Consider the following 14,859-nt stretch of genomic DNA (forward strand, 5'->3'; position numbering starts at 1 on the left):
CACAAATTTATATTTCAAGAAGGTGGGATTGCCTACCCTGACTCACTGCAATAATGAATGTAACCAAAATGTATAAAAAGTATAAGATTATTCAATCAATATTGTATGGAAAAGGATTTAAAAGGGCTCTACCCTTTTCCCAAATCATTTGTTTAAATGAACATTTGAAGTTTTTAAAATTAACAAAATACTTCATATTATTTTGCAAGAAAACTCCCAAAAAGATATCTACTTTTCTTTTTAAAATAAATGTAATTCTTAGACAAACTATACCTGCATGAAATCTAGATCTGACTTGTGTTGCCATTCCACTCTATATTCTGTTACTGTAGCACCATTATTGACAGGGGCTTCCCAATTAACCATTGCACTGTGTGGAGACCGACATATAACCATAGGGGCTTTAGGTGGGTCTGGGACCCCTGCACCACTTACAACCTCTAAAGGTTCAGACCATGGTCCTCCCTAAAATGCCATCATATGTTATCATTGCAATATATAAGTATTTTAATTTTAGTTTCTTGTGTACAATTTGGAAATTAGTATGGCGTTCATTATCACTGAACTAGTATATATTTTTAGGGGCCAGCTAAAGGACGCCTCCGGGTGCTGGAGTTTCTTGCTGCATTGAAGACCTGTTGGTGACCTTCTGCTGTTGATTTTCTATGGTTGGGTTGTTGTCTCTTTGACACATTCCCCATTTCCATTCTCAATTTTATTATGAATACTTTTGAAAATTAAAACAATTTTCCAATCCTTAAATTAAAATGTTTCTCATGTAATTCAATCAAAGAATTGGTTTCTAAAGATGGTTAACAGTATCTTATATGATCCTTCTTTAAATTGCTTGATATTAACTAGAAATGATGATAATTTCTGCCTTAAAAAAAGCTCTGGTTTATTCCATCACAAACTAGCTAATATAAGAAGAACTTATACAAAAAAATTGAAACATCACAATTCTGATAAAAAATATGCTTCCACTTACCCCAACCCGATTAATGGCTCGAACTTGGAAGAGGTATGGTCGACCTGGAGACAGACCAGCAACTATACAGTCAAGGTCACGACCTTTATACACCTCACGACTAGTGTTATCAGGTGAGATCAACTGGGCAGCAAATTCTGTTATGGAGGCCCCACCTTCGTATTCTGGGCAACCTAGAAAAATAAAAAATCATTTTAAAATATGTTTCTTTTCTTAGAGAGAAGTGTATATGAATTATAAAAACATTTATTTATAGTTTTTACAGAAAAATCAATCCTTTTATTTCATAAACTGTTGTTGCCATCCACTATATAGCTAGTGATATAAAACTCTTTTTCATTTTGATATAAACATTGATTGTAAACCTGTCTTCATCTTCATCGCAATCAAAGGATCAACATTACTCTAACATGGAATGAACAAGTAATAAAAGTTAATTTGATGTCTTTTCTTTTTTGAATAAATTTTCTCATAAACCAATCTTAAGCTGCTTTTTTTATGAATGAGTTTCAATGGTTCACCTGGGAACGTTAATCGGTGTGAGTAACATCATTCAACATTTGAAAGTGGTTAAATTGTTAACATTTTTAAAAATAGTCAGCTCACGACATATCTTGTTAAATTTTGGGTCGCTCAATTAGTGTACAAATGATATTTCCCTCACATCTCCTTATATTCAGACATTAGTTTTAACATTGTAATAAAACTTTTGGATAAAAAAATATGGATAAAAAATAATTATCAATTATTTTTCAAGAACTTGTCAAGAAAAACCACATAAACAATAATGATTTATTTTGACACCACAACACATACTCATAGGAAGGTTAGAAGGCTAGTCTAGTACACATCCTCTTTTGTCATAAAAGGATGTACATATATAGGGAAGTGGTAGAGCAATGGAAACCAAAGAATACTTTTGGTTTCTGTGTTTCTCAGTACATGCCATCACCACAATATATGTTTATCATTCATTGGTCTGACGTCTAGAAATAGTATTTCTATAAACTGTGTTATTTTTTTATTCTTATCCAATACTGCTCTATTATTAAATATTCAGAAAATTTGATTGTTTCATGAGTCTACAGCAGTAGTATACAGAGAAAGAAAATATGTATTTAATGCAATTGATGCATGTCATTATTTCAAATGGTATAAAATAAAATAAAATGTGTAGGACACAAAGCTCATGATTAGTAATTTCAAAAAAGTGTAAAAGGGGCATAACTCTGGAAAGGTTTTGGTTCTTAGTATTGTGTATGATTTTTTCATGAATTAGGATGTCAATTTAAAATTAAGGTGTAGAAATGAAAATTGGACAGATGCTAGACAGAATGACAGGAATGTTAACACTTAATGCTTCTGTTGCCTATGGAGGCATAAAATTATGATTTATAGAATAAAATACTTTCAACTCTTATGTCAACTATTTAACAGAGACCATATTTGAACCTACTAGGTGACCATACTTACTCCATCGTAGATGAAGAGACGTAGCTTTAGGTTTGCCTTGTAACTTAGGAGCTTGACACTGTCCTGGCGGAACCGCCTGTGTTGTTGCTATACATTGATCTGAAAACTGAAACAAATAAAACATGTGAACATTCACTTCATTTTATTTATGTGTGAATCTGATATAGCATAGTATCTGGGGATTAAGAATTAGGTTTACAAATATCTTGATAAGATTTTTTTTCTTTTAACTCATTCTCCATTTTAAAGTTCCCCAAACTTTTTTATTTTCTTTAATTTTATTCATTTGATAAAAAAAATACTCAAGTGTTGAGTTAAGTAGTATCAAAAGAGAATGGCCAAAATATATTCATCCTAGTATTTGAATAAGAGGCTGGTTTACCTCACTTCGTCCACCAATACTACAACATGCTACTCGTACATGGTATGTATGTCCTGGAATAAGATGATCACAGATATGTTCTCTTTCACTACCTTCGTACAACATTTCATAACCTGCAACATCAAATTATATGAGATAAAAATAAAGTATCATTACTTTACTTTTTGTTGCCTGAAAAAAAATCAGCAATTTTCTTGCAGGAGAAATGTAAACCATGTTATAAGTATTTGTATTAAAGTTTAAAAGGAAATGTTAATATATCTGTAATATTTCTTAATATATGAAAGAACTGTTTCCAAAAATTTAATCAATGAACTGTAATTGCAAGTCACTTGAGAAAGACAGAGTCATCTGGACCTTAAAAACTGCATGTTATTACAATGCATGGAGGCAATTGTATACCAAATACAAGACGTATCAATAATACTTATTCTAAAACTGGCCTATTCAGAAAACATTAATACATTGATGATACTCTTAAGAAAAGAAAGACATTTGCACAACATTTAAGACAGGATAAATTTCAATTTTCCTGCAAAAAGAATATCATGATTCTAAACATCACTTTTAATGGGCTATCCAATAACAAATTCAGAATATTTAAATGTATAAAATGCAGCAAATAATAAACCTCCATAAAAAACTATTTATATGTTTTCAAATTATTTTCTTTTTAAATAATGCATCAAAGTTGCATGTGATACCTAATAGCATTTAAAATATATCACATGATACTAATTTCTGCTAGACAGGCACTTAATTAAAGAAAGTTTACTTGATTCAGGTGGAAACAAGAATGTGTCCAAAGTACACGGATGCCCCACTCGCACTATCCTTTAGCATGTTCCGTGGACCATGAAATTGGGTAATAATCTAATTTGGCATTAAAATTAGAAAGATTATACTATAGGGAACATATGTACTAAGTTTCAAGTTGATTGGACTTCAATTTCATAAAAAACTACCTTGACCAAAAACATAAACCTGAAACTTCCACTTTCATTTTCTATGTTCAGTGGACCTTGAAATTGAAGTAAAAAGTCTAATTTGGCTTTAAAATTAGAAAGATCATATCATAAGCAACAAGTGTATTAAGTTTCAAGTTGATTGGACTTCAGCTTTATCAAAAACTACCTTGACCAAAAACTTTAACCTGAACGAACGGACGCACAGACGAACAGACGCACAGACGAACGAACGGAGCCACAGACCAGAAAACATAATGCCCCTCTACTATCGTAGGTGGGGCATAAAAATGTAATGTAATGGTCAATTCTTCAGCATATATAAATTTTTCTTTTTTCTTAATAACAAAGAATTAAAGGACATGCAATTAAAATTGAAATAAATAGGATTGGGAATAACATTTTTCAACAACATTTTATTTTACATATAAATGATTACATAAGTACAACATAAATGTTAAAAGAGATAGTTGAGTAAAAATTAGCAAAATATAGACAGAGAGGGAAAATTATAAAAGTAAACAATTATAAAAAATTAAAACTGCAAAATTATAACATCCATTTTACCTCCTCCTTTTATAAGCATTTCAAAATCAATATGTAATTAAAATTTCACATTTATAAATAAAGTATGTGTAGTATGAAATATGGTCTTACTCATCATCAAAATATAAAAACAGGATAATTTATATTAAATTCTTTATATTTTTATCATTAAACTTTTATTTATGTCATTTATAGTTGGTTTTTTTTGTTTTACTTATTGCTCCCGTAACTGACACTTAATCATTTTCTTACTACATGTGACAGTTGCACTAACTGTTAGCAGATTTAATAATCTTTTTTTTTGCGCTGATTTATATTGTATTAATGACATGTTATTTAAAATCATTGTGGACTTATCAAATAATCACTTTGATAACATACCTTTTCCATCGTCCAATTCAACAATATATTTTGTAATTTCTGAGCCACCATTATCTTTAGGAGGTTCTGAAATAAAATTCATTTCATAATAAATATCAAGATTGATTTAAGACCAAACTGGACAAATTTCACACTTTGATGTTCTTACTATGGTTAGAATGGGTATTAAATGCAGCAAACCTTTCTAGTGATTGTTTAATGTTAAGGGGGATCATACTAACATGGAATACAGTTGCTTGACAATTTACTGAACCAATACAGCTATAGTATTCTTGGTGACAATAATCAAATATAATGGTGCAATATGTATGATTTTTTTCTTATTTTTTTTCCAATTTGCATTAGTATAAATCTTTCCTATTTTCAAAACAAATATATTTTTGAATTTAATCCAGAAAATATAGGTATAATATTAGTAAATAGTGTAACCATGGGCCTTTTACAGTTTATTTTGCCCTCAATTTACCTTGTTAGTCATCTATACAATACTTACCCCACACAACTTTAAAACTGTGAGCATGTATTTTGCCTTTAATCTGGGGTTTAGGGGGAGCCGCAGGTCTATCTGGCAATGTTTTATATGACACAGCATCACTCCATTTACTTTGGCCCTCGTCATTTATTGCTGCTAGCTGTGAACATAAATATGTATTTTTTTAAAATGAAGTGGACCCTCATTATATAAAGTAAGTATCATAAGAATTTACAATTAAATGATGTAAGCAAATAATCAGAGAAATTTTACAATATTCTACAGACTGAGTGTCATTGAAATAATATCAATAGATAAATCAAGATTTTTTAACTGTGATAATGAAATAATTTTTGTACTCATATAAAATATAAAGTTAGGCCAAAATACAGGCCCGCAAAATACTATTAATTAATAAAGATTAATGAATACTGTGCATTTGTAATTTTCAGTTTGTAATATTACCTACCCGATATTTATAGTCTGTATTTCGACGTAGATTTTTTATTTTGTATGATAAGTTTGTACCATTATATACTGGAATAAAACCATGACCCTGTAAAATAAACACAGAAAAATTAAATCTCAGAATGGAACATTACATATATTGACATGTATAAGTGCTTGCTGACTCAAAATAACAAACATAAATATTTCTCCTCCATAAATGATTGTAAGCAGTATGTGGTAGCATGTAGTACTTGTAATGGGTCAATGACAGTCCTTTAACATTGTACCTATTACGGATGTTGTACCGCTCAACAACTAAGTGTTCTATTTATAGAGCTGTCTTCAGGTTAACCAGAGCTAATGATGTAAAACTAAGATAATTTTTTATTAATATCAAGTGTTTTAAAACCAACACAACAAAGGATCTGTATAAGGTGCAACAAAATAAAAACATTGAAATAATCTTAATCTAAATTACAAATCAAGTTATTAGATTGATCAAAATAATTTCATTTTTGGAGTATAAGTTTACTATCAGAACTTTGTCTATCTTTCTGTCTTTTTTTTTCTATCAATGTCAAATCTTACTGTTAGTTCATCTTCCATCTGTAAAAGGAATGAATCTTCATTTGACCTTTTGATCCATGATATGAGAAGAGAATTAACAAAAGCTTCCGACAACATGGGTGGATCTGGTAGGTTAGGAACACTACCGCTGGTGTAAAATGCCACTGGCTCACTGTATTGACTGCAAAAGAAATTTTATAGTTTTCATTCTCATTAATTAATTGTAACGAATAAAAAACTATTCATCAAGAAATATTTCTATACCAACAACTTTTACTACTGGAATTGCTTAGCAAGGCATAACTACAATTTATATTTGACAGCTATGAATTGGTATAATTTATTTATCTAATGACCATAAAATCATTTAAAAATTCAAGAAGTCCTTAAAAGGAATGGTGATCTCTTTGATTTTTATTTATATCAGTTTTAAAATGCACCTTGAACTAATTAGCTGATTGCAGCAGGTTAAATGTTAAGTATAGATAGTTAATATCCAAGAATAATTACATTAGATGTATGTTTCATTATAATACTCTATTCTCATTAGCTAACTGCACATCACTTGTTATTGCTTCAGCAATTGCATTACTCAATAAAACTTTTCGTTCATGATAACATGTGGTCCCACAATAAAGTGCACACAAAAAAGAATTAAAAAAAATTGGGTTTTCATGATCATAGCTAAAATATGTAATTATAAGTTTTGAATGCTTCTTTTTGTAAATTCATAGAGTTGGAAAAGCGTTGACCGTGCGCACATTTTTAGAATAAAGCGCTTCAACGATTCATACAAAATGTACTTCGGTCAACGCTTTTACAACCCAATGAATTTACAAAAAGAAGCATTCAATTCTTAATTAAATTTCAGCAATGATAATATACTAACCTTTTGCCAACATTATTTATTGCAGCTAATCTAAACATATATTTAGTAGAAGCTTGTAACTTTGACACTCTGTGTTGTCTCTGTAAACCATTATATACCTCCACAAAACCATCTCCTAGACCCTAGAAAACAACATAAATACTATAAATAGGTTTCATTTTGAGTAAAAAAAACAATTTTGTTCAGTACAATCTTTTTCTTTCCAGTCAAATTCCATTAAAAAAAAGTTTAAAAAAAACAGCCATTGTTTTTTTCTTTTGATATGTTTTATATTTTGTCATTTTGGGGCATTTTATAGCTTTCTGTACAATGTGGATTTGGCTGTACACTGAACTAAAGCTGTTTAAATCTATGGTGGATAATTGTCTCATTGTCAAAAATGGCACATCTATCTTTTTTTATATAAACAAGAGGCTGTCAAAATGACAGCAAACTGGATTTAACTTACAACTATTGATATCCTTGAAAAATCAATAAAGGGTGATAACTCATGAACAGCAATAGTGAAAATTTAAAAAAAACAATCTCGACCGACTTTTTTTTTATAGGAGATTCATAATTCTCAAGTTACCACTTGGAATCAACCAAGGATTTCTACTGTAAAAGTTTAACCTAAGCCTAAGAAGTTTTGCAGCACCTTATACATAATATATACTAGGAATTCAAATTTATGTAGCAACGGTCATATGGGATTCAAAATCAAAATTAATTCAAAATAAATTGACTTAAAATCCTAAATTAAAATCAGCTGCATACGTGCACTTTTATCCCACGTTTTTCAGGATGATTTGATTAAAATTTCTATAATTGGTTTAACATTAAAAAGAGTCCAGTTTGACAGATTGAGTGTTACATTACTCTTTTTTCATCTCAAACAATACAATTACTGATGAAAATGACTTAGTACCATCCTCTTTTGATTTAATAGTGACACTATCATTTAAAGATGAACAAAGAAAACATAATGTATCACACTTTTTAAGTTGTACCCTATTTCATCTTCACTTTCAGTATAAAATTTATTGACATTTATACACAAGAAATAAATAACCTTTTCCTTTCAGCTAAATGATAAAAGTACTTATTATAAACCGAAATGTTGAACAAGAATCATTAAACCTCTTAAGCTTTTATAACTTTTGGTACACAATAAGATATATATATATATTGCACTTGCCCTTATGTTAAATACTTATCAGGAAAAGATTTTTGAACAGTTTTAACTGGCTATAATGTTATTAAGTTTTTGCATGTGCCTTCCTCATACTTTGTGTATAATTTATAACCCTTACACACTAAATTTCACCTGTCTGATTTATATATAGCTTAAGTCTACAGAAATAAAAATTTTCATGAACAAGGGCATGTGAAATTTGACAATACAAATTAACACCATCTACTAAACCATCCCTTAAAGTTATGTTTGCACTTAAACTTGGCACCCCTATCATAATTGTATAATAGCTGCACCCAACCATACAGTGTCAAGAATTCCCCAAGCTATTCTTAATCAAAATATTTCCTCCTTCAGCTGCATGTATTTGAACTGCGTAAATAAACCACTCACTATAATTATCTCTATTTCATCTTGAAAACTAATTAATTCTTTGTTTTTTTTTGCTTATTAATTTTCATTATTGCATTGGTTTTTTTTTATCTTTAATGTCATATAAGGTTATCCGGAGGTGTTTTGACAATTTTTAGGTTAAGAAATAAATTTTAGTGTTTTTTTTCTTCTGTTTTGTAATTTTGACATGACTGATTGTCACAAAACCAAGATAAAACCATCAACAGTTATGTAACAACTGTGTAGAACTCAAACAGTGGCATGTGATAAACGGCATTAAAATAGATGATATCATACCTTATCATAATCTAGCATGTAAGTAGTGACCTTTGACCCATTCTCACAGGTTGCCTGAAATAAATAAACAATGAATATTATATATATTATACAACAATGTCTGTCTTATCTTTTACATACTAAATCTTTATTTTCTGTACAGTCCAATCCCATCCAAATGAAAGTTCAAAGCAATAAAGTGACTAAAACATAATAAATGCAATCTATTTTACCAGGGCTACCATTTTCAAGAGTATGCCTGCATTATAAGTAAGAAAATTACAAGAAGCTGGCTCGGTGCCAATCTAGGACCCCCATCAATGATACCTATCAGTTTACCTATCACCAACCTGCTACTCTGAACCAATTAGAAAGAGAAATAATATCATCAGTTTTCTGGACTTCTCATCTGCAGATAAAGTTAACAAAAAACTTCACCATTTCAATGATAATTTTGAACTTTTTGTGGTTTCTTTATTGATATTGATGGTGGCATTTAGAACAAAATAGTTAAATTTGATTAATTTTTGCTGAATAAGATGGAAATACCAGAAATTAATGACTGCAAGGTTAAACACATCATACGATCAAATCTGATAAAGAAACTAATATCTTTTCTACCTGTAATAATAAATTTATTTTCCCTTACTTTTGTCTATCTCAAATTTCTATATGGAAATTTTCAACATTTGAAATAATGAAAATGAACCCTCAATATTAATAGAAAATGAACTTTACAAAGCATTACACACTCATAGACATGTATGAGTCAGATCTATTGTACTACAATCTAAATCTAGCTTTGCTCTTAAATATTAATGTAATGAGTACATGTCATAAATAAATTATCTCCCTTTGATTATAACACGCTTAATCTGGGCTATTTTTGGTAGATAGCATAATTGTTCAATTACTCTAATCTAAACTTAATGAAGAATTGTTGTTTCTATAAATAAATAAGTATATATATTTAAAACCTATATCATGAAAATAAAATTAGCATTTAAGGAAAGGGTATAAATAAAATAGATAAAATTGAGAATGGAAATGGGGAGTGTGTCAAAGAGACAACAACTAGACCACAGAACAAACAGACAACAGCAGATGACATATTTGTAGATTTTGTAATGCTGACAATTTTCTGTCTTACAGTTTCTTGGTTGGTATAATAAATTTTAAGAAACTAGTCCCAAACTTACATTCCATTTGAGTGTGATTGAAGTTTTAGTTTTAGATGATAGTTTAGGAGGTACAGGAGCATCAGGTTCACATGTACCCGTTGTAAACTGGACAGCTTTCGTAGGTTTACCCTTTAAATCTTCCAGTGAAGTACACACTCTGTAAAAAACAAATTGCAAGATTAAATATGGTTTAAATGTTAGTTTGTTTATAGCCCTGTCCAGAAAATCTTTTGCAGAATCGTGAATTTGACTCTAAATTTTAAATTTGAAGCAGGTTATTTCCCTTTCTAGGCTGTAGATCTACTATGCAGCAATGAAACTCTATGAAGATTCAACAATTATCAGTTTTCATTGCCTTTTGCATTTAATTCAGAATTAATACCATATAAAAGTTTCCATTGATCAAATGTAACCCTAAAGCTGATAGTGAAGATATAACAGGTAACCTACCTTAGGAAGTAATCTGTAGCAGGTTTTAAATCTTTCAATGTTATTTCTGTGGCATCACCACTGAAAACCAAGATAACAATATATTATATTGCCTATTATGATATAATATTATAAGGTAGACTTTTCTATTCAGGACCTCCAGCTTCCTTTATCAATCACAAAAACTCAATAACTCAAGGTTGACCATTGAACCATGAAAATGAGGTCAAGGTCAGATAAAACATATCCGACAGACATGTTCAACTTATTATCTTCCAAATTACCAAATATAGTTGACCTACTAGTCAAAGTACCTGAGAACTAGACCTTATTATGTAAACTTAATATTGAACACTGAACCATGAAATGAGTTCAAGGTCAGATGAATTATGTCTGATGGACATGCAATATGTCTGACAGACTTGCAATCAATTATTGTATCAAATATGGTTGTCCTTTTACTAATTACAACTGAAAAATCTAAAGTGATAAAAAACTTTAGATTTTTTAAATAGATATTGGACCATAAAAAATGAAGTCAAGGACAAAGTAAAAATGCCAGACAGAAACCTCAGACCATAATGCAACTTTGTACCAGATTTTGAATATCCTGCTCTTTACTTACGGATATATAAAGCTTTATACAAAGAGCATTAACATTTTACACTTGCAAAACTGTGTATGATGTTACTGTAATCTAAATTCACTTTTTACAATAAGTGTCCCTGAGAATGAGACATACCATATAATCCAAGCTTAATATTAACAACAAAAGGAATGTTTCATTCACAAAAACCAAAATAAATATCTGATTATGTCATAGTTTCGAAATGCATTAAACCGATTCACATTTAAACTTTAATTATTTTGGAATTTTAAAGTTAACCTATTTTATGTCTTCATACTACAATGGTCCTTTTATTGTGCAAAGAAAATAAGAAATTTTTGTTATGTAATTATCTCTCAAATATTTGATCTGTGGTAAATATGTTAGGAGTCAGAAGACCTTAAATAAACTGGTTAAATCTACTCATTAAAGTGACTGGGAAACTGTAGGGGGGGGGGGGCAAAATAATGGTCTTTACAAATGTAAAGAAGTGCATATGAGTCACATTAAAAGTGATCATAGCTGTAAATAAACAAGAGTCGATTTCATAAAAAAAATACAACTAAGATTGATCATAAGTATACTAATTAGTTCATGACTTAAGACCAATATTAGTTGTAAGTTTTTTTGTGAAACCGACTCCTGATATGTATTGGTAAGACATGTATCCTCCAAAATAGTACAATGACAACCTTTTGTGAATGCATCACTTATTTGGTCTTTCCCTTTTTCAATAGAAATAACTCTTTAGGTTCTGTTCAGTATTTGGGTCACAAGCCAGTTTTCCATTCTATCTGACTCATCAACCACTGGATTAATCTGATGAAGTAACATATATTAAATTATCTCAAGCTATATGTGCTTACTCAAAACCAGGTTGGTTAGACTAAATATCATGTTTAGATTATACCAAGCATCTTATCAACATATCTGAAAACTTAACAATTGTATAGCCTTGATGAAAACCAGCATTGACACTTCTTGCACCAGGAGATTCAGAATAAAATTAAGAACAGAAATGGGGAATGTGTCAAAGCGACAACAACTCAACCAAAAAGCAGAAAAGGCACCAATTGGTCTTCAACACAGCCAGTAAATCCAGCAGCCAGGCAAGCTTTGGCTGGCATATATAATAAGTTGTCATCACAGTAACATAGACAATGCTGACTCAATCAAAAGTATATACTGGTAGCAAAGCTCGATTATTTAAATAAACATTTTGAACATAAAAGATGAAACTAATATTTTTTTCATGTTATAAATCTTACCTATACACTAGTTTATATTTTCCCTCTTTGCCTTTATCTGATAGTAATAATTCATAACGAAATTCTCCAGGGTCAATCTCGAATTCACTTTGGTCATATTCTGGAGGTGCCAATTGTATCAAGGCACTTCTTGATTCAACTTCACTTACCTAAAATGAAGGAAACATTTTGATATTTTTTGTCACCCATTATAACAAGTTTTATTCTTTTTTAAATGTGGATAGTTGTCTCTTTGGCAATGTTTTCATATTTTTTGTTTTCAAAATATTGAACCCTTTCTGTGTAAATTTCAGATGGTATCATACAAAGAAATATTGGTTCCAAAATCTTTAACAATCACAATGAAAATGCATATAATTCTAACTTAGTTGTTTTAAATTATCAAGAAGCTGTACAAACTAACCAAATATTGAAAGTCTATGAAGATTAAATAATATGTTCCAGGCACTAACATATTTTGGCCTTAAAGTCATGGTCATGATAAAATGCAAGAAACTGTCTTAGGGTAGTACACCTTCAAGCAAAATGCCATAAGCTAGTGCTTAAAGGTAAATAGGTTATGGCCTGGAAGGGTTGTATGAGAAGAACTAAAAGACTTTTAAGGTGAAACCAGATGCTCCGCAGGGCGTAGCTTTATACGACCGCAGAGGTTGAACCCTGAACGGTTGGGGCAAGTATGGACACAACATTCAAGCTGGATTCCGCTCTAAATTTGGATTGTGATTAAATAGTTGACACAGCATAGGTTTCTGACACAGAATGAATATATTCAAATGAACTTAAAATTTTTGTTTTCTCTTAGAGCAATTCACTATGCTGTTGAATATTAATCCTCTCAAAAAAATGTTTGAAGAAATTTTCTTTTTATTTATGAAATTTCAAATGAGAAAAATTTAACCCAATTTTTTATTCACATCCCCCTTTCCCTTATTCCAAAACTAATTTCAATTAAAATATTCTAATGGAGTTTGCAACAATTACTACTCATTTAAATACATGATGTAAAAAAACTGCTTGTTATCACTGAATGGTAAAGATTATTTAAATTTATCAGTTGGTAGTAAAAAGTGAATATACATTGTATATTGTATATAACAAAGATTTAAGTTGATTCTGGACAAAGAAAGATAACTCCAATTAAAAAAAAATCTTGCAGATATTTCTTGCTTACTATACTGGACAAAGAAAGATAACTCTTAATTAAAAAAAAAATTGCTATTTCACAATATTGTGAAATTAGATATTTCTTGCCATTGCACAATACTGTGCAATTGAAAAGACTTGCTATTGCACAATACTTAATATAATAATTTTAGATCCTGATTTGGACCAACTTGAAAACTGGCCCATAATCAAAAATCTAAGTACATGTTTATATTCAGCATATCAAAGAGGCCCAAGAATTTAATTTTTGTTAAAATCAAACTTAGTTTAATTTTGGACCCTTTGCACTTTAATTTAGACCAATTTTAAAACTGGACCAAAAATTAAGAATCTACATACACAGTTAGATTTGGCATATCAAAGAACCCCAATTATTCAATTTTTGATGAAATCAAACAATGTTTAATTTTGGACCTCGATTTGGGCCAATTTGAAAACTGGGCCAATAATCAAAAATCTAAGTACATTTTTAGATTCAGCATTTCAAAGAACCCCAAGGTTTCAATTTTTGTTAAAATCAAACTAAGTTTAATTTTGGACCCTTTGGACCTTAATGTAGACCAATTTGAAAAGGGACCAAAAATTAAGAATCTACATACACAGTTAGATTCGGCATATTTAAGAACCCCAACTATTCAATTTTAATGAAATCAAACAAAGTTTAATTTTGGACCCTTTGGGCCCCTTTTTCCTTAACTGTTGGGACCAAAACTCCCAAAATCAATACCAACCTTCCTTTCATAGTCATAAACCTTGTGTTTAAATTTCATAGATTTCTATTAACTTATACTAATGCTTTGGTGCGAAAACCAAGAAAAATGCTTATTTGGGTCCCTTTTTGGCCCCCAATTCCTAAACTGTTGGGACCGAAACTCCCAAAATCAATACCAACCTTCCTTTTGTGGTCATAAACATTGTGTTTAAATTTCATTGATTTCTATTTACTTTAACTAAAGTTATTGTGCGAAAACCAAGAATAATGCTTATTTGGGCCCTTTTTTGGCCCCTAATTCCTTAACTGTTGAAACCAAAACTCCCAAAATCAATCCCAACCTTTCTTTTGTGGTCATAAACCTTGTGTCAAAATTTCATAGATTTCTATTAACTTAAACTAAAGTTATAGTGCGAAAACCAAGAAAATGCTTATTTGGGCCCTTTTTGGCCCCTAATTCCTAAAATGTTGGGACCAAAACTACCAAAATCAATACCAGCCTTCCTTTTATGGTCATAAACCTTGTGTTAAAATTTCATAGA

The 14,859-nt window shown here is 30.2% G+C and overlaps 1 protein-coding gene across 8 annotated transcripts in view; it reads right to left on the reverse strand.

The window, feature by feature from the left end:
* LOC134711759 (fibronectin type-III domain-containing protein 3a-like) overlaps nt 1–14,859 on the reverse strand; it is a 110,571-nt gene that overhangs the window by 10,673 nt on the left and 85,039 nt on the right. For all 8 annotated transcript variants that reach the window (XM_063572616.1, XM_063572615.1, XM_063572617.1 and 5 more), the window contains 13 exons: nt 12,442–12,590; nt 10,588–10,647; nt 10,156–10,294; nt 8,978–9,031; nt 7,114–7,235; nt 6,246–6,405; nt 5,677–5,763; nt 5,229–5,367; nt 4,736–4,801; nt 2,844–2,956; nt 2,462–2,567; nt 989–1,161; nt 274–465 (listed from right to left, as the gene is read on the reverse strand). In XM_063572616.1, the coding sequence (XP_063428686.1) occupies nt 274–465; nt 989–1,161; nt 2,462–2,567; nt 2,844–2,956; nt 4,736–4,801; nt 5,229–5,367; nt 5,677–5,763; nt 6,246–6,405; nt 7,114–7,235; nt 8,978–9,031; nt 10,156–10,294; nt 10,588–10,647; nt 12,442–12,590 (1,560 nt within the window). The remainder of the gene's footprint in view (nt 1–273; nt 466–988; nt 1,162–2,461; nt 2,568–2,843; nt 2,957–4,735; nt 4,802–5,228; nt 5,368–5,676; nt 5,764–6,245; nt 6,406–7,113; nt 7,236–8,977; nt 9,032–10,155; nt 10,295–10,587; nt 10,648–12,441; nt 12,591–14,859) is intronic.

This window comes from Mytilus trossulus, chromosome 3, assembly GCF_036588685.1.
Source record: "Mytilus trossulus isolate FHL-02 chromosome 3, PNRI_Mtr1.1.1.hap1, whole genome shotgun sequence".
NCBI lineage: Eukaryota > Metazoa > Mollusca > Bivalvia > Mytilida > Mytilidae > Mytilus > Mytilus trossulus.